This window comes from Aulonocara sp. 'chitande type north' Nkhata Bay, linkage group LG7 (genome assembly GCF_057382095.1).
Source record: "Aulonocara sp. 'chitande type north' Nkhata Bay isolate Kocher_YH1m ecotype deep benthic linkage group LG7, A_spYH_male_GT1.1, whole genome shotgun sequence".
Lineage (NCBI taxonomy): Eukaryota > Metazoa > Chordata > Actinopteri > Cichliformes > Cichlidae > Aulonocara > Aulonocara sp. 'chitande type north' Nkhata Bay.
In genome coordinates this window covers 22,429,151-22,454,951 of record NC_141350.1, presented here as the reverse complement: position 1 = coordinate 22,454,951, position 25,801 = coordinate 22,429,151, and the positions used below count along the sequence as shown (strand labels likewise).

Below are 25,801 nucleotides of genomic sequence, written 5' to 3'. Positions count from 1 at the left end.
ATTTTATTTTAACTCCTTTAAATTTTGCTCACATGGTGGTATTGCTTTCTAATTTACTAGATTCTGTGTGCGTGTATGTGTATGTGTGTGCATGTTTATGTGTGTGTGTGTGTGTACAGAAATTCTGTTTCTGATCACTTTCGTATATAGCTACTAAATGTAAAATTGTGCACAGTGTGTGTAAGAATGACTTCATGCACATGAATGTCAATGCCTTCAAAAACGTGAGCGTCAATAGTTGTCCGTGTGTGTGTAGGAAATTGTGTTTGTCTAAATGTCTTTCTGAGCACCTACGTAGATATATTCCAAGTGTGTGCAACATAATACACATTAACCCACTCATTCCCACAGAGCTGGACATGAAAAAGTAACACTTCTAATAAAATTGTTAATGTAGAATTGCAGGAAGATACCTAGACATACACAAATATTTAAACATATAACAGTAATAAATATATAATATTATATTAATTAAACACTAACTTTACCTGTGTGTGTGTGTGTGTGTGTGTGTGTGAAATAGACAAAGCTGAGAGATATAATAAATATATAATATTATATTAATTAAACACTGACTTTACCTGTGTGTGGGACTATGAGGCGTTCATCTATGAACAAAACTGTGACACGTATGACACATAAACGTGAAGCTTATTTTAAGGTAACCTTATTTTAAGGTTATGGTAAAAACTAGTTTGTGGTGCCGTCAAGGTGGACGGTGGTTTTAGAGTGTAAGTGGGTAAAATGTGATCAGCTTAGCCTCTGAAAATATGTCAGAATGAGCGTGTAGCTGTGTGGTGAGGAGAGACTGGCTGAAAGTTAAACATGAGCAATGCTTTGTGGTTTGGATTTTTTTAAAGGCAAAATTGAAACTGTAAACATGCAGAAGGATCCCCAGACATAGACACACGCACGCCTAACGGCTCCAATCTGTGTGTGTGTGTGTGTATGTAACCACAGCAGAAAAAGCTTAGATAGACAAATATTCAAACTTATAACCTTATATTTAATAATCCTTGGGTACAACTTTACAATTTAGGAAACACTAATTTTAGTTGTGTGTTGCACTACGAGGCATTTCTGAACATTGCTGAACAAAACTGAGACGTGTGATGCATAAATGTGAAGCTTATTTTAAGGTGGTTTGTGGTGCTGTAGTGTCAAAGTGGACTGTAGTTTTGGGGTGTGCATAAGTAAAATGTGGTCAGTGTAGGCTCTGAAAATGTGTGAGAAAGAGTGTGTGACATGCGTGACGCATAAATGTGTAGCTTATTTTTTTCTCTTTTTTGATATCTGAGAGAAAACTATTTTATGACAAACACTTTTTACAGAGCTTTGGGTAGAAATTAGCTGCTGTTCTGTTCATTTTAATGTGTTTGTAATGAAGGAGAGTCATTATTATCCAGGGTGATTTTTGCGTGCGTGCGTGTGTGTGTGCGTGCGTGTGTGTGTGTGGGTGTGTGTGTGTGTGTGTGGGGGGGGGGGGGGGGGTGTGTGGTAAATTAGCAGTTTATATGTTCAGGGATGCTTTTTGTAGTTTAAAAGCTATATGTTTCAGGAGGTGCAGGGTGTGATGCTGTGAGTGTGTGTGTGTGCATATGTGAGAGTGGGAGTGCAGACACTGTACGTCTGTGTGTCTCCATGTTGTGGACATGCAGGATTCAGAGTTGTGTGTGTTTCTGTGCTCAGTTTCAAAATGGACATTTTTTTCTTTTCTTTTCATTTGTCTGTAATAGTAAGACTTTGATTCGATGGTATAGACAGGAATAAATATTAAATGTGGAATGTTTGGATTCCTTCTTATAAATATGTTTGCTTGCCCATGCGATTGTGTGTGTGTGTGTGTGTGTGTGTGTGTGTGTGTGTGTGTGTGTGTGTGTGTGTGTGTGTGTGTGTGTGTGTGCCATTGTTTAATGTGTGTGCTTGAGCATGTTTCACTTAGAAAAAAAAGACTCCACTGTATGTACAGTGACAGTAAATGTAATAGTTTGTAATATGATGTCTTTTCTTGCAGAACAATGAGATACACACATGGACAGGAGGCTGAACATGCTCATGGGTGGCTCTTCAGCTGGACACACACATGGCAGGTGATTATGTGTTGTATATGTTATCTTATAAAAACAGGAGTAAATGTATGTCCTGTCAAACTGCATGCATTTTAAAATAATCTATCCATAAGCCTGTCCTTAGAAACTGTTTATTAGCTAACAGAGGGAAACTGTAAATACTATAATTTCATTAGAAACAGCTGATTTTACCTTTTTTAAAACGTTGGGGCACAAGCAAAAGCAAACGTCTCTACTCTCAAGACTGTTAAAATATACTGTGAAGTATGGTTTTATATTTTAGTGTGTATATTATGCTAAAATTGCTTAAATTGTAAATGCAAAGAAACGACCCAGATGAGTCATATTTGCTGTGATGTTTCAGTCGTCAGTCATTTATAAAATATATGAAAATACGAGTTGCTTAAGATTGTTAGACTGCTTTGTTATGTTTGATGAAAATAAAATTTGACTCTCTCTCTCTCTCTGTGTGTGTGTGTGTGTGTGTGTGTGTGTGTGTGTGTGTGTGTGTGTGTACATGTGTATTTGCCACTATGCTATCGGTCATTCTCAAAGATCCTGTGACCTTGTTACCGCCGTCGGACCGCAGGTATGTAAGAAATCAAAACATGTAAAACTTAATTATAATAGTTGGTAATGATATTGTAGAGAAGTTGCACTGAATTTGTGTCTCTTGTCATATATTTTTAAGGCTTTGAATATGACTCTCGGGGCAGATATTTGTGAATGGAGTGATCAGATTTTAGAGACCGTTTGCGTCTTCTATAAGTCCTGAGTGTTGCCACTTTCACGGAAAACATTGGGGGCATGTAAAAGGAGAATTACGCCCCATTTTGCTGTGCTGTGTTGCTGGAAGGCTTGTGATAAAAGTTGTGTTTCGGGCTGAAATAAACGTGCTGCTTTACAGACGTTATATTGTCAGGTAAAGAGGCACAAATGGGACAGGGAGTAGTCGCTGTGGGGTGGACAGCTGTGCGTAAATGGCATCCCAGGACTAGTCTGGTCATGTCTGGTAAATGTATGTCTGATGACAGACGTGGATCGACCTGTGTAGAGCAGAGGTCAGTTGTTTACTTTTATGAAGCTTTGTTCCCGTTGAAGGACGCTCTCTGTGCGTCTTAGGCCGTGCGCATTTCAGCACCACGGAGGTGGACAGCAACGCACAAAGGGCTCAGAATTAAAGGAAACCTCGACACATTGTTTGAGTCTCTTCTAAATTCTGGTCAGTGCTATTTAAATATAAAGTGAAATACTGCTAGAAGAAATATTTCATATTTTAAATGCTACTTATATTCATGTTAAAATATGAAATGAAAGGCTCCTAGCTTCAGCAGCGACCGTCGATGTCTCTTTTAATACTTTGTCAACGTCACTCGTTACTCTGAACTTTGTGTCGTTATGGATTTTTTAAATATATATATATATATATATATATATATATATATATATATATATATATATATATATATATATATATACATAGTGTGAAGCGCTTTGGGGTCCTTAGGGACTAGAAAAGCGCTATACAAATGCAGGCCATTTACCATTTACCATATACCTCTTAATTTCTAGCAATTGTTACTACCCTTATAATTCATGTTTCATAATCAATTTAGGAATATTGCAGATTACATCTGGACAAACTAATGCTGAAGGGAAGGGAAGAAAATATTGTGAGAGTAAAAACGGATTTGTGGTGCTGTGAAGCCAAAGTGCACAGTGGCTTTAGGGTGTGTGGGGGTAAAATGTGGTTAGCATAGGCTCTGATCATGTGTGCGAAAGACTGTGTGCCAGTGTGGTGAGAGGAGCGGGGCAGAAACTTAAACATGGGCAGTGCTTTGTGTTGTGCGACTTAGATGAGAGGTGCTAAGGGTTATCGATACTGGGTGGGGTGGGTACAATTTTCATGTACACAAAATAAAACCCTTGAAATAGGAACAAGCCGAAGCTGTGGTTATATTTGTGATTACGTGACAAGCTGGTAGAAACATACAAATAAAAACATGCTTGTACCTTTTGGTATATTTAATATTAAATGTGCCAAAATAATCCAACATCGTGCACGTGAAGAGTCGGTGGGGAAACTGATATGCAAATGTGTGTGGTTCACTTTCTCTGCGTGTTTAAAGTCTTACAGATACAGACACGTGTGAACATTTTCACGGGGAAATTGTGCACGTCTAAATCCTAACTTTTTCCCTCTTTTTAGCTATTGGACTGCGAGGACGTGGCCGTGACGTGACTGTGGACTTTCAAAACATCTGATAGACCGTGTGCCTGTGTATGTGTGTGTGTGTGTGTGTGTGTGTGTGTGTGTGTGTGTGTGTGTGTGTGTGTGTGTGTGTGTGTGTGTGTGTGTGTCATTAGTAAAAATAAATAAAATTATATATATTTTTGAAATCCATTTAAAGACAATGTGATGCTACTATCTTTCTTACATAAATTGTGCCAGGGAAATTACATTTCCCTGGCACAATTAAACATTAAGTCTATTGTTTTAATGTTAAGAAATTGCCTGCATATATTTGTTGAATAAACAGCCTTATGTCAGAGCCTGTGTGTTGATTATTATGTATTATTATTTAATTCAGCTATGTGATATTGGCTGTGTTGAGGTTGCAGGATGTAAATCGGTATTAAAAAATATTTTAAACATGTGTTTTTTAAAGATTACTTTGTAAAAGATGAGAATTTAACACGACATTTGTAAATGTATTTTATGTCTGCTGTATGTAAGGGTGATTGAGAGACAGCTAGTCACTATACTCTTAATTTTACCCTGTTTGAAGCTGTTACACAACTTGCTGCTCCTTCTCGTCAGTGTCACGTTGACTTCGATCTCTTCTCTTCTGTCAAAGAATACGAGCAGCTGCATTATGTCTACAAGCAAACAATCTTATTCGTATACTTTTGTCCCTCTGCTGAGTACATGACAGCCCTCGTTTTGTCTCGCAGACCTTTTATTTGTCACAATTTTACGTTTAATTTGCGTGTGTGTGAGAGAGAGAGGAAGCATGGCGGCAGATGGGTGTGCTGGAGACTCCAAAAGCTGCTGCAAATAGCCTTTCGGGGTCGGAGTTGGGGAAACAGAGCACATACTGCCGAGCTTAAAATCATGGCAGTCTGTTCTTGTGAAACATCTGGACTCTGTAAGCATGACTGGCTCATTTGTGTGTATGAAAATGTAGACAAAACAATAAAATAAAGCGACGGAACATTCACACGACTGTCTCAATGTTTATGTAACGCGCGCACACACATCTCATCCTTGCTCAATGTTTTGGATGATGGGGAACTTACTACGATCGGGCAATCTCGCGAGAGTGTGGCTAACAAGAGTGTGGTTGGGCATTGTAGTCTTCCCTTTTGGGGAGCACATTTTTGCATGTTACGACAGAAATGTCTGTGACGGAGTTATCTGGAACAAAGAACTTAATCGGGGCACCAAAAAACCCTTCGCCGCACTTATCTCTGCATATTTAGTAGTTATCAGCAGTGTGATGCAAACAGAATACCTAAAATAGATGACTAACTCGGATCTAGCTAGGAACAGGCTGACCTCACTGATTGGCAATCACTTCAGCCAATAAAGCATGTCCAAATGCTCTCCATTGGGCGGGAGGACGCGCACATTTTTCACCAATGAGAGCATCCTTTCATTCATAAAGTGGTGTGGGCAGTTTTTTTTCGCAGGCGTGGGTTTGGAGGGTTTCATAATCCTGACTGAAACCGTCAAACCTGTTCTGGTGAGAGCCAATACCTGACTCAGGATGGGAGCTGCCGTAATGTTTGTCCAATCACTCCTCATCCCGGTCTCCCTTTGACCCACCCCATTTCATACAGAAAATCGAATGAATGGGGGAAGCTCTGCTTTTGACTGACGCGCAAAGCAGCCTATAGAGGGGCTGGATCAGTCGACGGGCACCTACTGCAGGCAGTGAGGAACAGGGAAGGGCGGTGCAGAGTAGGAGGTGGGCGGTGCACTTTAAATCAGGCTAGACAAGTGTTGGGGGAGTGTGTGTGATGCTACAACCTCCTTATAAAGGGACTCTCTCACGTTGTGGCTTGGAAATTAGAGCACATTGCCTAAAATTGAGGTCTCCACATACACACTCACACACACGCAGAGTCACCGAGAGCCGCTGCCGTGAACTGGATGAACGTTGAGGAAATGATCAGCTGGGCCGAAACGCCTCTCTTCTGGGTCGGTGCATTCACTGTGGCCTCCCTGACGCTGTGGTTGCTCTACAGGCTGCTCACAGGCTTTAGGATCTGGGTTTTGGGAAATGGACAGCTGCTGTCTCCGAAGCTAGGCAAATGGGCAGGTGAGTAGGGTCACATCAATTTCCAAGCCACCTACAGCACATTCACGGTCACGAAGAGGGCAGCTCAGAAGTAGGCAGGTGGACTCTGCTCGAGCACCAGAATGAGGTTATTGAGCGCAAACTTGACTTTGGCACACAAAAAACTGCGTTCTGCGTTTTTTCTTTTTTTGTGGATTCATTCAAGGGGAAGTTGGTGTTGCGTAACAGGCGCAGGTAAGCAGCTGATTGACTGAGAAGATAATTGTCCTTATTACCTCCAACTGTTTTCATTTCTTCTCACGTCAAACACAGCACACAGTCTCCTGCCAAGGGCTCCAGTCAGCGTTTTCAAAGCACATTTGGAACGGTGCGGGGATGCCCCACATTGGTGAGCCAGGAGCCAAATTGCGCAGGCTATGCGCACTTTTCACAGAGCTGTTTTATGTGGGTGAGCTCTTAGCCGGAGCACTACTGAACCACATTAACCCATCCGCATGATGTAGGACAAACCCATATGCTTAATTAAAACGTGACCTACATCTAGATCATCTTGCATGTCATTTTCAGTGGTTTACCCGTAATTCTTGAAACGTGCCTGAAAAATGTGTTCCCCTTCCACAGCATATTTATACTGGCGGCATTTTTTGTATTTCTCATGTCGCCGGTTTCTCACTAATCAGGTCTTCTTGTCCTGTCCTTCGGTTTGCCTTGCAAACCTTTCTCATAAGATTAATGTGTCATTATTGGATTTGACTGTATAATTTACACTAAAAAAACGTTTTTGTCAAAACGGAAGTGACTTCGGAGTCATACCTAAGTGCGTTATGGTTTGATAGAGACTTGTCTCATAGGAATCGCCCTGCCATGGCTTGACCCACTTCTCTAGTCCCTGTTTGGAGAAGACTGCTGCGTCTGGAGCGTCTTGCTGCGCAGTTTGGCAGGCGCTCTCTTTCGCGTCGGGATAGGTGGATATTCTACCCCCTTCCTCTCCAAAAGCCAGGCGGATAATATAAATGCTTGTTTTCCTTTTTCTTTCAGTCACACAGATGTTTATCTGTACATTGTGGCGCACTTCTTGACGAAACCGTCAGTTTTGTAAAATGTATGTTTAATTGAGGCCCTTTGCGCCATTAGAGGGGCTGAAATGTATGACGCAAAGGTAGGGCGGTAGGATGCCTTTAAGAACGACTAATGCACGTTTTTAAGTGATTCTGATGGAATATGCGGAGGAATGTCGGTGCACACCGATGAGTCATGCGCTTGTTCATCGCTTCGTCATCCTTTGGCCATATAGGAATGCCACCTTCACGTCATCCCACCCACCCACAGTATGTTATCAAGTGCAGCACTAAACTTCGCATTAATCTTTTTCCTGCATTTTTATTTACCTCGAATGTTTCATTATACAGTTTTATTCTAGCACAGCCCATTTTGTGTGCGTTTCAAATAAATGTGATCTTCGTTATTTGTAAAGCTCCTGAGTTAGGGGCGTAAAGGATGCTCTAAACTAGAAGATTACATGGATCTTTTTTTTTTTTTTTTTTTTGGAAAGGATTCTTACGGAACTTTCCCACTCCGTCACATTTGTTCTTCTCTTACGCTTTACGTAAGATGTGAACATGCCACTCCCTGAAACCAATTGGTGCCACCAGTCTGACAAGTCTGGCGTACGTTTCCAATCACAACGGTCGGAGATGGCAGGACGAAAACAGGTGTGCGCGTTAGGAGAGGTGGGGGCATGTGTGATCGGGATGAGGCGTGCGCCTCCGCCGGTTACACCAGATGTGCGGGTTTGGCCAGTGCTGTTCAGTTTTAGTTTCCTACAAGAACAATATGTCCTCTGAATTTATAACTTTTATCATTTTAGAGAATTTAGAGTTTCTATTTACTAATGACAGTGAATATTCCGTCTGTCATATACAGTTTCTTTGTCTAAGAACACATTTGAAACTGAACTGAAGTATTTGATCAGAAATGCAATTTAAACGTATAGCTTCTTAAACGTATGTGAAGTTGTATTTGGTGGGGGAGGGGGTCATTGTACTTTATTTTAGATGCATATTTCTAGAACGGGCTTGCTTTCTATAAAAATCTCAGAGGAGGCGACTAGTATTTCCTGCTGAAACGAGTTTCAACGTTTGAAGGTAGGTTTAGGTGAAGAACTTGCTTCGCTTTCTATTCAGATATTAGTTTGTAAGGTTTTGTTTCCTCGTAATCACTGTACACGCTGTCTGTGTTGGGCTAAAACTCTGCTGCTCTCATATGCAGAGCAGAGCAGGGATTTCTCAGGAGTTCCTCTGCCAGTGGTTTTCCCCTTAGTGGATGGGACTCCTAGTGGCTGAACAGCAGCGCTGCAGTATGAGTCAAGGCGGCTTCCCCAGCCTCTCTATTGCACTGTTTTCACATACTCACCCTCCCCATCCCCTGCCAGTCTGAACCATCTCTACAGCTCAGTTCTGTTAAAGATATTCAGCAAAAGAATGGCAGCTCTCTAAAAGACATTTGAAATTTACATTTAATTGCCCTTTTATTTATTTTTATTTAGCAGCTTTTTAAGATTATTTGTGGATTCATGGGGGGGTATATTGCACAAATCTGCCTTTCAGGCATTTGATAACGGTTTAAAGGATTTAATATTTGGTGGTATAATGTTATCAAATTGTTTAGCATTTAGCATTGCTTTCAGTTCCAGTAGGGAAGCTTTCCAGTCTAACATGCAGCAGCCCTCGGTTTTCTGGTTTTTCTGCTCCGTGCTCCCTCCTCCAGTCTTAGCCCCCAGCATCCTGTATTATGTAAGGGAGCCGGTGTCGGTCCTGTTGCATGTGTGTAGATACAGGGAAATAAACTGAACCAAAGACATGCACCCCCCCCCCCCCCCCCCCCCCTTTCCTTTTTTGCTAAAGCAAAGGTGGGGGGCATAGTGATGTTACATGTGCCCTGGAATCCACCCCTCCGGCCCTGTTCCCCCAATTCCCTTGACAGCAGAGTTTATTGAGGAAAATGGTCCCATTATATAAGAAGGATGCAGCCATTCATCAGCTCAGCACATGAGTGACAAAGGCTTGGGTCAGCACTTATGCAAGAATTTTGCTCAGTTCGGCTCAGAGAATAAACCAGGGATTGCGAGTTTATCAACAGACCCAGCAGGCAAACCAGAGTTTCAGTGCTGATTATTATGGGAGAGTAATCTTCAGTGCATTTTTTGTGAATAGACATAAGGCTTCATTCATGTTAAAAAAAACAAACAAAAAAACATCCACATGTGTGAATGAAAGCCAGCTTTGTGTGTGTGCGTTTCAACTGAGGCAGGGTCTCCACTTTATCCTTGTGAATGTGCCTTCCCTTACTGCTTTGTGTGAGTGTGGGCGGAGAGGAGAACACTGCTGTTCATGTGATGAACACGCTCTGTGACACGTGCCTGAGCCAGGGATGTTGGGTTTAAAAAAAAGAGGGGGGGCAGAGAAAAATCTTCCTCATCTCAACCCCCCACCTCACTTCATTTCACCCATCTCCCCATACAGCAAGTGGGTCTGTTTATAGCTACAGTATATTCCTCTGAGTATGTTGGCTTCAGTTTTATTTTTGTTTCACAATTCTGCATCACTTGAAAATTAATGTATTGGGGTTTCAATAACTGAGGCTCATAGAAGAGCAGTTAAACATCTGATCCTTTCTTTGTATATTATCTGTATTTTGGATCCATTTGCGACTAAATTCTGACAGTTGTATTCTTGCATGATTGTTTGGCGTCTCTAGAACTTAGACAACTTTACTACAAATTTGTCTGTTGCTCCACTAAACATTTCTGCTTTCAAACTGCCACTTAAAGCCCTTAAGCTTTAAAAAACTAGCAGAAATCCCTCCAAATGTTAAAATATGAATGAATTACATTTATTTGGCTGCAGTGTTTCTAGCTGAAGCTCCAGCACCTTCCAGATTACTGACATTTTAAGACATGCACACATAACCAAGATGTAGAACAGTTCAGCAACTGTCATCTGAAAGCGCCGTAACTGGACCAGCAACATATTTCTTGTTGCTGGTTTTACTGCCTCGTGTCAGGTTACATCAGTAATTTGGTTGCGAGCCAACATGCCAGCGAGGCAGTTTGTTCAGTTTTAAGTGTCTGTTGAAATGAACTGCTAACATTTTGGGTGTCATTCTTTCTGGGTTGTACCTATGCACAATAATGTACTGTATCAAGTTTTAAAAAGGCCCAAAACATCATAAAAGACACCTCACATCCTGGCCACTCCCTGTTTGAACTGTTGCCCTCAGGCAGACGGTACAGGGCAATCAGAGCAAGGACTAACAGACTCAAACACAGTTGTTATCCAACTGCAATAACACATCTGAATACTACAAAAAAATGTCCATCACGCCACTCTTGTGTTAATCTATGCACGGTCTGAAGCATGTGTGTGGGAATGTATGTGAATGTTTTACTGTTAAATCTTATTAGTATTTTAAGTATTCGATCTATTTTATTTATTGAATTTTATTGTTTTATTTATATTTTGATATTGCTAGGGATGATGCAATGATTGGGGACCATTCTTAATTTCGTTGTTCTCATGACAATAAAGATTCTGATTCTGAAGATGGGTACATAACTAACTGCTACATTTACACTTGTTTTAAAGATGTAATCAAGCATACAAGTGGTTGAAAGTTATCATTTTTCTTTTTTTAGTAAGTAATAGAAGCATGGGTGTAATTCACTTTAGTTCTGTACAGCATGCTATTTCATTGTCCTTGTACCAATGGACTAATACCATTAAACACATGCTTTACGCTTTGTCTGAAAGGTGAAAACAAATCTCCTTACTGAACACACTGCACATTCCATCCTTGCCTTAGCAGCACACGGTCAAAGAGCAAAGTTTTTCCAGCTCAGAAATCATCTAGTCTCAAACCAAGTACTTGTGTGAAAAGAAATAGATTTTTAAACAAGGCATGTGACTGAAGGTGGGAGAGGGGGACAGGACTATTTTTTTTGCTCTGTACCCAAATATAGATGCTGCTTCTATCTTTGGCAGCTCTGAAATACACATTCTCTTCTCTGTCTCACACCCACCCTCCCCTCATCTCTTCTCCCTGTTCAAGCTTATTTTATATCAACCATGTGACTTGCCTCCCCTGCTATTTAAAGCTGTGTGGGTGGGGGGGCTGGAGAATAGGGGGGGAGGGGTATTTTGGTTAAGGGATGTAGACTTTGGAGGAAGGGGCGGGTTTGTCTTTGGCTCTTCTGCTGCATCCCTCCCTCCGTCCCCCCCCCCTTTTTTTTTTTTTTTTTGGGAGACATAGGAGGGGCTGCTCGTTGATAGGCAAGTTTAGGGTGCGACAGATTACATAACAGTACGTAACAGGAGTGGGGCATACAAGGACCGCAGTCTCTCCTCACTGAGAATCTTAATTGGGGGTTTGGTGTTGGTGGCGGGGAGGGTTCTGGGGAGTTTATAGAATTATTTTAGTTTTGCCCTCCTGTCTGTAAGTTCATTTTTCTGAGATGAAATAAGACTACACCATGCGGGTAAACACCCCTAAAAACTAATTATTTTACTCTCATTGTGCCAGTGAATGATCGGTATATTAATAAAGATTGGATGTTGTGTCTTTGTCCTTTAACAGCTGCTTACCCTCTCATATAACAGCTCATGCAATGCAGGTTAGTCTAAACCGAAGATCCTTTAAATATCATGAGATGAAGACATTGTGCTCTTTGCCTGCCGCTCACCATATCCTTTTTGTTTTATTTATTTTCCCCCTAGCCTGCAGTGCTTTAGTTGGTGTTGGGGCTTCAGTTGGAGAGATCGGGATGCAGCAGCAGCCTGGCTGTTGTGACAATGGTTGTGGGGGATCTTGTTGGTATTCAGGTGTTGCGGCAGGCAAGCAGGCAGCTCCCAGACAAGGCAGTGCAGGCGCTGCTATTTTTACTCCTCCTGCTGCTTTTTTTAGACCCTCGAAATAGTGAGCAGGCAGTGGCAGGGCTGCTCCACTGCTGAAGAGGGAGGGAGGGAGACGGAAAAGGCTGGGGGGATGTCAATACCTCAGGACATGTTGTGCAGCACTAAGCACAGCAGAGCTGCAGTGCAAACGCGCCCCCGTCAGGGCGCATCAAAGCCTACATGATGGACCAGTTTTCTCTGAGGTGTTGAAATGGGGTGGGGTGGGGGAAGACACACTGGGGGGGACTGGGTTCAGAGCTGAATGAGAAGCAGTGGTGCACACACAATGGTGCCAGCGTGTGGCGTCAGTGTTACGGTCACTCACGTGCTTGCTTGCGTAGATCCTTCCTTGCGAAATTGCATCTGTGTGTCACTTTTGTTCACGTAAGAGCGATTCTCTCCTGCTGGGAGGCCACTGGCACATGGGTGTCACTGACTGAACTGTGTCTTTTGAACATTGTGTTCTCCTTACATAATTCCATACTTGTAAGTTTCAGGTTATGCAGCTTAGCTCCACTTATGATGGCTCAAACACAAAATCTCTTAAAACCAGAAGAACCGTGTCGTCATCCCACTGTACTAGCTTCCCCATTCTTCACACGGGTGAAGACGCACACGTACACACATTTGACTGTAACTCAGTCCTAGGAAATTATTATTGAGAAAATGGTCCTATTATATAATGGGTGGGAGGAGTATAGTCATTCATAAGTGCAGCACGAGGACTTGGAGAGTGCGGCGAGGGGGCATAAGGCCTGGGGAAAGTGTGCAGGGTGGACTTGGTTGTCTGATGCACTGTGGAAAATCACAATTCACAGTATGGTGACCTTAAAGAGTTCTGATGAGTTCTGAGTATTTTTCTCTTTCATTGTTGACTTTTGTTCCCACTTTCCTGTACAGCAAACAAATCACATCACCATTATAAACTTTAGGTTTCCACTCTCTAATTGTCACTCCAGAATCATTGCTCATCAAATGGAAGATAGGCCAAATGGGTTTTAAGGGCAGGAAAAAAAAATGTTAAAGGTTTTTGTATTCTTGAAATGCTTGATATTCATAACCTGAGCGCATGTATCTAAGTGATAGATCAGATGAGTAATGTCATGTTGCAAAAGATGATGCATTTGTAAGGCATGCAAATGTATTCTTGCACAGGATCTTCTTTCAGGTTAAAGTTCAAGCAGCGTTGATGCGTACGCATTTCTGCTGCATTTTTGATGCATTCCTGCATACAAGTGTAATCCGCAGGTTAGTCATGCAAGAAAATGATACTCGTGTCCCAGCTGCCCATCTGTGGGGTGAATTTTCCCCAGTGTACTGAAACTCAACTGGTTCATCTAGTACTTTGGTTTCAGCTGTCATTCTTGTCATTCTTGGTTTCATGGCTTATCAGTTTGTCGTCCTTTTTTTCCCCTTTTTAGTCAGGGCTTTTCCTCAAATGTTGATGCAAGTTGTTTCAGAAAAAGCTTTCTCTCTCCGTTACCTCCAGCAACCTTGTGACTCCAGCTGTGCTCATTTCTGTCATCTAAAATAGTTTCACACTCATCTTTGTTTGAGTTCATTATACTTGAACAGATGAGAGCTAAGATCAAAACTCGCATGAAGGTCATCAGGAAAGAGGCTGCTGATCCAGTTCTCGCTAAGCACGTCTCATGGAAGGATGATGTTTTCACTAGAGATGGCACGATACCACTTTTTTATGTCCGATACCGATACCGATATCATAAATTTGGATATCTGCCGATACCGATATGAATCCGATATAGTGTTTTTTAATCAACAAAACTGTTTTTTAAATATCTTGCCGCATTTTGTATAAGTTCATACTCAAGTTTAAAACAACAACTACACTAAAGCTATTCTGTTATACCTGTATGCAAAAAAAATTATTTCATAGTTCAGCAATACTGATCAATCTAATAAACTTAAACCTACACCATCCTCCCTATTCTGGTATTTGAAAGAGTACTTAGCATAAATATTAAGCAACCTAACTAATAGGGTTCCAACTCCCAGCAACAACAAAAATAAATAAATAAAAAATGGGGAACCACCCCTCACGCTCCACCTCATGATGCTTAACCTTAATTTGATGCAGTGTGAAAAAAATGCACAGAAATCAATTATTTTTCAAGAAATATTAAATAGATTCAACATCTTTCTTCAACAGAATTGCAGACTGCACAGATGGTACCTTCCCAAAGGAAAAAGTACTATAGCTTACTAGGGTATATATATTAGACTTAATAGTCACTATATACAGTAATGGACTTCTATTCATTTTGCATCAAATTAAAACTTTGGGTGTCAGATAATTATTTATTAAAAGCTCGACATTTTAAATGAGAATAAGAAAGAAAAGTATGTCTTTGTGCCCCCTTTTCCCTGTTAATGCCCTATCGGCCCCCCTGGCTAAACTTTGCTAGATCCGCCCCTGCACAGTTACCAGCGTCAGCTACGTAGAAAAAGATCCTCGAGTAGAAAGTAATATTAAATACATTCTAACAACAGCTGATCAAGCTTAAACGTGCTTCTGTTGTTCAGCCGCTGGTTTCCTCTTTCTGGTGCAAAGTGGGCCAAAAACAAACCAGAGAGACGGACTCGCGACAGAAAAGCCGATCAGCTGATCGTTAAGCAGTTTCATGATTGAAGTAGCAGCGAGAAGAGGCAGTCGCTCCATATATCGCTTGTTAAGCTTAACGCAGGAATGCTTTACAAACATTCAGAGATGGACTTACACACTTGCTTTACTTCTCTCGGGATAACTTTGTCGGAGATGAAATGCCGGGTTGCTAGCAAAGCTCCAAATGCTATCCAGACCACCACAGGTCCCGCATGCCACAGCCGCTCTATCACGTGATGCATACTGCTCCGACGTGCTAACGTTCTGAGGTGAGTTACAGCGTGTTGCAAGTTTTGTGAGGTGCTTTCGTGATATTTAATGGATCGGATTACATTTTTTATTTTTCTCCGATATCCGATCCAGTAATTTAGGTCAGTATCGGACCGATACCGATACGTAATATCGGATCGGTCCATCTCTAGTTTTCACTTACTGTTATATTGTGCGTTTATGGCTTTATTTAAAAGAATAAGGCCTGTAGCTCACAGGAAATAAACCCTATCTGTTTCAGAATGTACCACAAAATATATTTTTATAGACATTTTTACCTTGCAGCGGCTGTCTTGTTGCCTTTTTAAGCTGCCACCTGCATCTGCATCAAGAGCCTGATTTGGTACATCCCATGCCCATTGAAGCTTTTCTGCTAGGAGCATTTCATTCGTAACATAGGGGGGACGTTTAAAAATAACCAGGGATCCTGCTCTCTTTTTCACTTCCGACTTTGTGCTACTCTCTCTCACTCCTTTCACTCCCCTTTATCCCCTCTACCCTCCCCATCTCCCTCTCCTCCACCGCAATCCCTATTCCGTGTCTTTCTCCTTCACTCAGTCGCTCTCTTGCTTCGCTCCTGTTCTATTTTTAGCCACCCCTAGGATCCCTCCTCTCCCTCCCCACCACTGCCACTCTCCCTACCCCACTTCCCCCTCCTCTTTCTCCTGCTCTATGTTCGTCATCGCTCCCTCCTCTCTGCATCCCCTCTCTCATCTTGTCTTTTTTTTCCAGCTCTTTGCCAGAGAATGTCCTATGCCTCCATTAATCTTTCATCATGCCTTCCTATTATATTAATGATTTACAACTATGTGCTTGTATATTTGTAAGTACCCCTCACACTCTCACAGCCTTTTTTTTTTTTTTTTTTTTTTTTTTTTCTCCCTTCTCCCCACAATCCTCTATCAGTCAAGCAGAGGCTGGGGTTGATGGGCAGTGAAGGTTTAAAAATAACCGTTTGCTTTGCAAGGTGAGGGAAAACTCACTCTGAACATCAGCCTCAATCTCTGCATTGTGGTCTCCTTGTGTTTTTGGCATTTCTTCATTAATTTTTTTTTTTTTGTCTTGTATTTTTTTTTTTTTTGTTAATCCTCTCTGCTGTTACCAAACAATTTCATTTTTGCTGCTTTCACCTACAATTTGCAATATATGCACCCCTTGTGCATATACTCTTAATTTGAAAATCGGTGAGTATTTAAGTCAAACTGGACTTGACTTATCGGAAAAGCTGTCGTCATAGAACTTAAAGCAAGGCCTCCCTAAACGGCAGGTGAATAGTATTGTAGGGCGTGTCTGCCACATAAATCAGACTTATGTACATGTCGTTCAGAGATTGACATGCAGAGATGACGTCCGATAAGATGGTGACAGACTGACTCCGTTTTGCAGTCACCTGCTGCTTCTGATGATGAATTGTGGCTCATTCAATTTAGTTTACCTAGATTGGGGAACTAGTTATTTCAGTCCTGAAGTCTTCCTCATTATTTGAATACAATTCAACTTGACCCCGGCCTTGCTGTGTCACTGTCTCAAGAGAATCTGTACTGAATCCTGGCTTCTGTTTCTCTACAGTTGTGACAGGAGCCACAGATGGAATCGGGAAATCCTATGCGGAGGAGGTGAGGCTCCCGAACCCTTATTTATTTCATTTCTTTCACTGAAAATCTATGACTCATGCACGTGTGTGTGTGTGTGTGTGTGTGTATATAGATATACACCATGTACACTCGTAGGGGAGAGCTCTTAAAGGCCTATTAACATGTAAAAGTCCTCCCTCTCTCTCTCTCACACACACACACACACACACACACACACACACACACACACACACACACACACACACCTCTCTCTTATTGGTGCTTGTACAAGGTAACAGCCACACGTTGAATAGGGGCTACCCTGCCACGTGTCTTCGCACATAACAGAGTGGGAGATCCGGCTGTATCATGGTCACGTAGAGCCTTTGACTCATACTGTTAGGGCTACAATGTGTCTTGTTGTTTGTCATGCAGTGATGGGCAGCATTTTGTTCCTTAAATGTTTAGGTATATTGGTAATTGTGCACAAGCACTTGATAGAAATGCTACTTTATTTGTGTATCGGTTCAAAATAATGAGATTCACACCAGATTCAGTCAAAGGGCTCGACCTGTGCTGTAGAAGCAACAAACAACATAAGTGGTCAACAGGACAAAGATCTGAATTGTCACAATCGCTAGTCTAAAGCCTTTTTAGTTGGAAGGATTTCCACAACACAGTTGACAGAACAAATGTGTTCATATATGAAAGTTTGAGTCTTTGTACTGGATACTTTTTGCATTATTTTTGTATGCTGGGTTTCCTTCTTTGAAAAATTATTGTATTGTAAAACACAAATTTGCCTTCTAAGCTTTGTGTGGTACACAGTTGTAGTCACAGCAGTCCAAATTACTGCTGTTTAAAGGCTGTTCCGACCTGATTTGTTATCTGAACTTTTGGAAACTCTGTGGGTTCTTCAGCTGAAAACCTTTTGCTCATGGTTGAAGTTCTGATCACCAGCAACAATCCTCCACCTTAAATTTATTTAAAGCAAGGTTGTGTACTCTGCACATGTTTGTGTGCCAAGAAATCACTGTGCGCAGTGAAAGTGGTTTTACAAACAGAATTTCCGGAGAGTGACATTAAAAAGCTGCTGTGGAAGCAATGATGACAGGTTTGAGAAGATGATCTTGAATGGAAGAATATAATAGACTAACAAAATCTGTTGCATTCATCTGCAATGCTACAGAACAAACATTTACAGCTAATGGCTTGTTACCTACTGTGACATTGTCCTCTGTGTGTTGAAAGTATGGTTGAACTTGTGTCACTAACTGTTTTTTGTGCTCTAGTTGGCTCGTCGAGGATTTGCCATGATGTTGATCAGTCGTTCTCAGGAGAAGCTGGATGATGTGGCCAGGTCAATTGGTAAGCGTGCATAAAAGCGTGCGTGTGTGTATTTGTCTCTTCAACCTGTTCAGGGTTGAGAGCACAGCGAGTGGGATGATGAGGATGCGTGTATGACAGCGCAGTGCTGCCTAACGGGCCGTCAGCTACAGGATTTCCATTCCTCAAGTGTTTAGATATTGAAAATGAGGAGTTGGACTTTAGCCAGAAAGTTTACTTATTTTAAAACAAAAAGATCTGAAATGTTTCACTTTGTTGGGGAAGGTACTAGTGTGCATATTCAAAAGAATTTGTTTTACAGACTGTAGCATTGTTGAGAGCAGTTTCACTATTTAGATTTGTTCTCCAAATCCCGCTATTTCACGCTTTGTGCACCCTGCCAACTCAAGGTTTACTCTGCTACAACACTGACCAACTTGTAAGCGAACAGAGCAGGGTGTGTTTTATTTCCTTTGTGGATTAAGGCTGACGGGTCAAATATCTGGCCTGATTGAGGAAACTCTCAAACGTATTTCTGTTGCAATATGTTTCACACGGATGAGGTTTCCCCATATTTGAGTACATGATGAATGGTAAATGAGTGTCCGTATGATTTTGGGTGTGGGTGGATAAAAACTTTTGTCCTCTCCTATTTTGTCCAGTTGCCAGATCTAAACAGAGACCCCCACCCCCTTTGCTGTTTAATGGTGTCCTCTCTGCAACTCTCTCTTTCCATGTCTCTGACGTCTCCCACAGCGCAATTTCCCCTGTCGTGCTTAAAGTCCACAGAGGGGGCTGATGGGTAGTCACGAGCAGGGTGCAGCGTGCCAAACTCTGGCACTCCTCCCTCACGATTAATCTGACAAAAATGTCCCTCCTTAACATGTAACCAAGACAACCCACCCTGTCCCACCTATCGTCATGGGTTTTTTTTTTTCTTCTTCCTCTCCTCACTGCAGTCATTTCATTTGACTCTCGATGGCACTCATCAACCACGTCAAATTACTTATCCCGTTCAGCAATCAGTGAATTAATATTTGTGCTTCATCACCACATCACCAGCCGCATTTAGCAATCTCACTGACAGTAGCTATGATGGCTAATGATGATCTGAAGTCGATAAACATTTTTCAGAGAGGCCCTCTGCTTCTTTTTTTTTTTTTTCTTTTTTTTTTTCTCTTCCCCCTGTAAATCTCGTCTCAAGTCTGACTGCACACACACTGACACACTACTGGTTTTGGCCAAGGCACATCAGAGGAATTTTCCTCTTGTAACTCCCTTGGCCGCCTATCAGCTAAACGAGTCTTTGGACAAAATTCTAATTGCAGCAGGCACGTCAAACATGACGAAGGAATGGGGGGGAGGGTGCATGACGGAGGGGGAGACCAGCAGGCTGGTTTGTTGGTGCACAGTGCCCTCTGCAGTTGATCTGTCACAGAGTGGTTTCATGCTGCTATCTACGTTCATTTGAAGGTTTTGAGACACAGAGCTGCACTGTTGTTGAGCCGTGTAATGAGCTTTTAAACAAAGTCCTGGATCATTTGTGAGACATAATATGAATATTTGACGTGAAGGCATCACCCACTTGCATGAATGCTTTTAAACAAAACCTAAGTCATGCATCCTCCTTGCCTTTTTTTAAAACTTGTTGTCACACAATTTGTTCAATACAACTTGGATTTTTTTTTTTTTTTTTTTTTTAATGGTTTTGGGTTCTGGGGGGTTATGCTTCCATTCCTAAATATCACTAACTATGAATAACTGAAACGTGTGTCTGCTTCACAGAGGAGCAGTTTAAAGTGGAGACCAGGACTATTGCTGTTGACTTTGGCAAGACTGACATCTACTCGAAGATTGAGGAAGGTCTGGCTGGTCTGGAGATTGGAGTTCTTGGTAAGGGCTGACTGCAGCTTTTCTTCTTCTTTACCTTTTGATGAGGACAGCATTAAGAGGCTTCCTTGATCTTCACTTTACTGTAGACAACTTCACACGGCTTCTCTTTAGATGTCAACAAAAAAATGGACATTCCCCTATCATATACATTCAGTCATCATAAATTGCTTCCTTAGCATGTGGGTGCGATGTTTATCAAGCCGTGCTTATTATAGAATTTGAACTTGATATTGAAGATTTTGGTGAAGGCAGATGTTTCATACTTACGTTCTGCATGTGCGAATCAAATAAAAATGAAGTTGGTCTGAACTTCTTCTGAAGAGCAGGTTTAGGCACTTTTTTTTTTTTAGTTTAACATTAAGGGCAAAGCTGGCGACTTGTACTTGCTTTTCAGTCATGTTTAGCGGTGTTGGGTCATCTTCAGCATAGTTTCATAATAATTTAGTCAAGGACTCGTTTCATATATTCCACCTTTCTTTTGTTTGTCCTGAGATTAATCTTCATGTGTTTCATAAAACAAGTGTTTTCAAACTGAATTTCTCAAGGCATGTTACATATTTATAGATGCACTCTTGGTTCAGCTGTTGCTTTTTTTTTTTCTTTATTGCTTAGGCTCCAGAATTCACACTGTCATTTTCAGCTTTACATTTAAGGAACCCTTTGTTCTTTTTATGATACCAGTTGTGCTCTACTGGTTACAAGGTGTGGCTGTGTCTACTGTGGAGTTGAATGCCCGTTTCTACCTTTTTTGCTTTTGCTGCCACCTAGTGGTGAATAATTGAGGTGGTTCCAGTTCTCCAGCTATATTTAATTGAATTAAAATAGCAGAATAATTGATGATTGCTCCCCTTTTGTCATTAACAGTTAACAATGTTGGTGTGTCTTACCCCTACCCGGAGTACTACCTCCACATTCCTGCTCTGGATAATGTGAGTAATCTTTACTTAAAGATGGGAACTTTCAGTTATTGCATGTTTTCTGTGATTGCAAGTGTAAAGTCCCGATATTTTTAGTCTTTCCTGCTTGTTTAAGACATACTAAGTATTTGTCTCTACAACTAAGAGCAGGCAATCAACACAAATGGTGCTTTTTTTTTTTTTGCTTTTTTTTTTTTTTTTTTTTTTTAGTTCATCACAAATATGATCAACGTCAACATGACCTCAGTATGCCAGGTAAGTGTGTTTCTGTCTGAAAAAAATTTCCGAATGGATTGAGCCCAGTGATTGCAAACTACATACACTTATGCATGTACTTGGTGTTTTGGGGTTTGTTTGTTTTGGCTTGGATTAGTTTTTGTATGGCTCAGGCTTTATTTCCCCCTGTTGTCATTGTTCTCCATTTTCATTTTCCTCTTCTGCTGTTCCTACCATGGTACCTGCAGTGTCTCAGTTGTTCCCAAAGCAACGGTGAACTACACCAACGCTGTCTGTGCTCACCACCCACGCATCTCTCTCTCTCTCTCTCTCTCTATTTCTCTCTCCCTACTTTTAGACTTTTATTTAAAAAGAAATACTATCCTCTGTTTTGCCCCCCCCCCCCTTTCTAAGTTGTCATTGTCTCTGATTTTTCACTGAACTTGTGTTATTATTTTTAGATGACCCGTCTTGTGCTACCAAGAATGTGTGAGAGGTGAGTTATATGATGGGGCTTCCATGTTTTGCGACATTACTGCAGTCAAAATATTCCTGTAGTAAATGATGGATGGTGGCACCGAGCTACTCAGGGAATCTTTATATTTAACAACACCCCTCCACCCTTTTCTTTTAGAGCAGTATTTAGGAGATGACTGTAAGAAAAGATGGCTTTTTTTTAGGGGGGGGACAAGAAATCTTCACCTAGCATTTTCCATGACTGCATCTCTTTCCCTCTCCTTTGTTCGCAATGCTGACAAGCTTTCAATTCACACAAAGTGCTCTTCCCACCCGATTGGCTGCTGCGTTCCCATGTGATTCCTGCCAGCCAATGGTAGTGCAGGCACATTTGGTGCCGTGTGAGGCTGGAGCGTCTCCACTACATCACTGCAGCAACCGGCTGCCATGGCAACGCAAACAGCCACTACCACACTGTTTTAGAGTGTGTGTGTGTGTGTGTGTGTGTGTGTGCGTGCGCAGTATCACTTTGTAATTGTCGGTGCAATAAGCATGCATAGACACAGGGCTTCCACGGGTAAAAATCTTATTCTGTGGATTTGATGATTAAAAATAAGGTCTTAAAGTGTAGCCATTGATCTGTGATCAATGTTTCAGGAAAGCTTTTTAATGTAGGATTGTCATGATACTGAAATTCCAGGTTTGACTTAGGCTTTGTTTGCTTGTTTGTTTTGATGTGGCAAATATGCAAGTAAAAATCAACCCTGTAATGTGTAATTTTAAGTGATGATTGTTCCTGGAACTTGATGATCTCTGTGTGCTGTAGCCCAAAAAGAGCCATCTTCATTTCACATACAAAATAAGTTCAACATTTACCTTCCTGTGCTTTCCCCAGGTCCAAAGGTGTTATCCTAAACATCTCCTCTGCCAGTGGCATGTACCCATTGCCTCTGCTCACTGTCTACTCTGCAACTAAGGTATGTACAGTGTGTTTGGCACTTCTAAAGAGGCAAGACTTCTTTTCTAGGAAATGAGAAGATGAACACAACCTTTTTTTTTTTTTTTTTTTTTTTTGGTATATTTTGGACTGTCTTAGTAATTTTGGCGATCTTTCATTCGTGCAGGCGTTTGTGGATTTCTTCTCTCGTGGCCTTCAGGAGGAGTACAGACGTCAGGGGATCCTCATCCAGGTAAGTAGAGTCTGAGAAACATGACAATCATTGAAGCCTGGATATGAGTCTATGATCTATGAGAGACTAACTAGGAGCTTTCATTATTTGTCAGCGTGTGTGCACATTAACTTTTAAAAATGTTGTACAAAATCATGTAAAGGTCATTAAAAGCTTTTCTGAACTTCACTCTTTTGGACACAAAGTAAAGACTGGAGTGGCTGTTAGACCAAAGTCAGTCAGCCCTATTCTTGAAACAGAATCTTGCAAGTTTTGGAAATCTTAATGCACTTAGGTTTTTAATAACAAAGTTAAACATCTTTTTTCAAAGAGTCTTCATTGAAGGAGTAATGAAATGAACACACAGAAGTGTTCTGCTTTTAATGAGAAGCATTTTTTTTTAAACCTGATGTTCCACATAAAGCTGGTTTGTTCTGTTTTTAGAACTCTGTAGTCTTCACTCATGTGCCACCTTGTGGTTGGACCAGGTATAGGAGTTTAAGTATAACACAAAGTTCAGGGTCTGCCTTTTGTTTTTTCCTTGCATTCCAAATCATCACTTTACAGCAAAGATTTTGTCTTTTGGGTTAAAGAGCATGTTACATATTAAATATGGCTTACCCGAAGTTAGTTTAGCTTTCGTGATTTAAACAGTCTGCTGGGAGTGCTTTGCATATTTTCTAAGCTTGCTGCATCTTTTTTTTTTTTTCTTGCTCCTGCAGAGCGTGCTCCCCTTCTTTGTGGTCACTAAAATGACTCGTATCAAGAAACCCACCTTGGACAAGCCCACCCCAGAGCGCTATGTAGCAGCTGAGCTCACCACTGTGGGTCTGCAAAGCCAGACCAATGGCTACTTCCCTCATGCTGTCATGGTAAGAGATGGCAACCTCAACAAAATTAGTAATGTTGATAGATGTGCAAAATGTTGGGGCCCAAATGAATAATTCTTATTGAAAAGCTTGAATGCTGAACACATTTTAAAGTTGCAGTTTAAATTCATTTTAATTGTGAATCCAGGGCTGGGTGACCACCAAGCTGGTTCCAACCAGCATTGTTATCTTCCTGGGAGCCACAATGAACCGCCTGCAGCGTACGGGATACCTGCAGAGGAGGAAACTGCGAGAGCAGAAGAACGGACAGAGTTTGAAAACTGAATAGGACTGTGGCTGATGACGCTGCCAGCAGCCACATTGTTGTGACCCACTGCAGCATTTAAGGAAGAGGGGAATGTGTATGATTTATCCGCCAGGGTTGCCTGAGATTTCACCTTTTGTGCCTACAGTAAATTTGCACATCAGGGCACGTGTGGCTCTGACTAAAACTGCAACCTTCTATCCTTATATTTATCTGGGCAGACATGACCAAAGAAGCTTGGAAGTGAAATGAGGATAAAATGCTGCTTTTGGAAAAGGACATTGATATTAGTCACTGACACTGATGGTGGAAATGATACAGCCAAAAACAGAGGGATTTGTTAACCCTGCTGTTGTAAGCAGTGGAAAATGGTGGTGGGCATCTTTTTATATAAATTTATAGGCTACACCAATCAGCCACAACATTAAAACGACTTGCTGAAAATTGATTAGGTATATCTTGTGCTGTTAAAACTGCTCCAGACTGTCTGCATGGACAGGGGTATGCTCGGTCTGCATAAATGTTTAAAATTTATATTGTGGAAAAATAATCAAATTTATTCACCTTACTTGGTGGTTTAAATGTTGTGGCTGAACGGTATTTATGATCTATTTATTTTATATTTGTATGAACACAGAAGCCAAACTCTGACTTTAAAAAAAAAACAACAACAAATTTTTAACTTAGTTCTATTTACAAATTGAGCTGTTAAATGATGGCAGTGCCTGCTTTCTGTTGTGCCAGTTTATTTGCACCACTGAGCTCATCTTATGTTGCCTCCTTTTCTTTCTTTCTTTTTTTTTTTTCTTTTTCTGATTGAATGTTTAAAATGACACTTTGTGGTGGGTTTTTAATTGCATCAGTGTAATATTTGTTGTAAGCCAAAGCATCTGATGGTTAACTCTTCCATCATTTCTTCTGGCATTAATGATGGAAATGGTCTGATTTTGTGAACGGGTGCTTAATGGTTCCATTTATTATGAAAGGATGTTAACTGGTGCTACGTCCAAAGGAACTACTGAATTGTTCTTTTTCTTACTACTCTAATCAGTTTTTTGTTGTTATTTTGTTTTTTTGTTTGTCTGTTTTTTCCACTGGTTTTTTTTTTCCTTTTTTTTTTTTTTTTTTTTTTTTTTATCTGATTATGTTGGATAGATCATTAATTGTGTGGCAAATTTACATCCAGTTAGAGTTGAAATGACAAAGTGGAACATTTTTTTTACATGAAGACTGGTTCACATGACACCAAATGTTGGCTGTGAAAATGGGGGAACTGTTTCTCTTTATTTCCCAAATCAGTCCCCCATATTGAGCTGTACCTCAACTAAGTGGCTTTTCTAGCGCCATTCATTTCGTAGAGATCCAAACTGGAATATGTACATCAAAATGCACTGTTTACATTTATCTTGCCGATTGCAACTTGTCTTTTCTACTGTTTGTTAATAAAAGCTTTAGCAGATAGCACAGTGTCTTGCCTGGTGTTTGGTCTTGCAGATTTTTAACGACTTTAAAAATCTGTGATAAGAAATCACAATATAAAAGTCTTTATTTCTTGATGTAGCAAATTTAATTTCCAGACTTGGGGAAATTCAGTTTAATTATATAGCACCAAATAACAAGTTATTAGCAATTGTTAAATAATATTACAAAGAGAAACCCTACAATCATATTACCAAATATGTGCTCCCTATGAGCAAATTCTTAATATGATTAGAGGAAAGAATGGACCCTGGAAAAATCATGTGCCAGTAACTTAAGTTCAGGAACACGGATCTGTTGGAGGCATGCAACGGGAATCCCTGTAAGGAGAATGAAAAGTGGACAGGCTCAGAATATCCTGGAAAGTCTAATGCCTAAAGCATAGTCCCCTAATCAAGCCTTATCCTAAAAACATTTTGAAGC

General features: G+C 40.9%; 1 protein-coding gene and 1 long non-coding RNA gene across 19 annotated transcripts in view; both read left to right on the top strand.

The window, feature by feature from the left end:
- Positions 1–5,292, top strand: part of LOC147325114 (uncharacterized) — a 59,181-nt gene extending 53,889 nt beyond the window's left edge. For all 18 annotated transcript variants that reach the window (XR_015130274.1, XR_015130271.1, XR_015130272.1 and 15 more), the window contains 3 exons: positions 2,015–2,090; positions 2,625–2,658; positions 4,279–5,292. This is a non-coding gene — a long non-coding RNA (uncharacterized LOC147325114). The remainder of the gene's footprint in view (positions 1–2,014; positions 2,091–2,624; positions 2,659–4,278) is intronic.
- Positions 5,293–6,094: 802 nt separating this feature from the next.
- Positions 6,095–25,360, top strand: hsd17b12a (hydroxysteroid (17-beta) dehydrogenase 12a). The gene is made up of 11 exons (XM_086299426.1): positions 6,095–6,394; positions 16,784–16,830; positions 18,081–18,156; positions 19,900–20,007; positions 20,872–20,936; positions 21,135–21,179; positions 21,602–21,636; positions 22,492–22,573; positions 22,721–22,786; positions 23,488–23,637; positions 23,783–25,360. Exons 1-11 carry the CDS (start codon positions 6,226–6,228, stop codon positions 23,921–23,923), a joined length of 984 nt encoding a protein of 327 aa, XP_086155552.1. The 5' UTR covers positions 6,095–6,225; the 3' UTR covers positions 23,924–25,360.
- The last annotated feature ends 441 nt before the right edge of the window (positions 25,361–25,801 follow it).

What these genes read in the sequence shown, in the direction of transcription:
- hsd17b12a (XM_086299426.1), top strand. Translation starts at nt 6,226, where the DNA reads ATGAACGTTGAGGAAATGATCAGCTGGGCCGAAACGCCTCTCTTCTGG. An exon ending in GGAAATCCTATGCGGAGGAG is followed by an intron (nt 16,831 to 18,080) that starts GTGAGGCTCCCG and finishes TTTGTGCTCTAG; the next exon opens with TTGGCTCGTCGAGGATTTGC. An exon ending in ACATGACCTCAGTATGCCAG is followed by an intron (nt 21,180 to 21,601) that starts GTAAGTGTGTTT and finishes TATTATTTTTAG; the next exon opens with ATGACCCGTCTTGTGCTACC.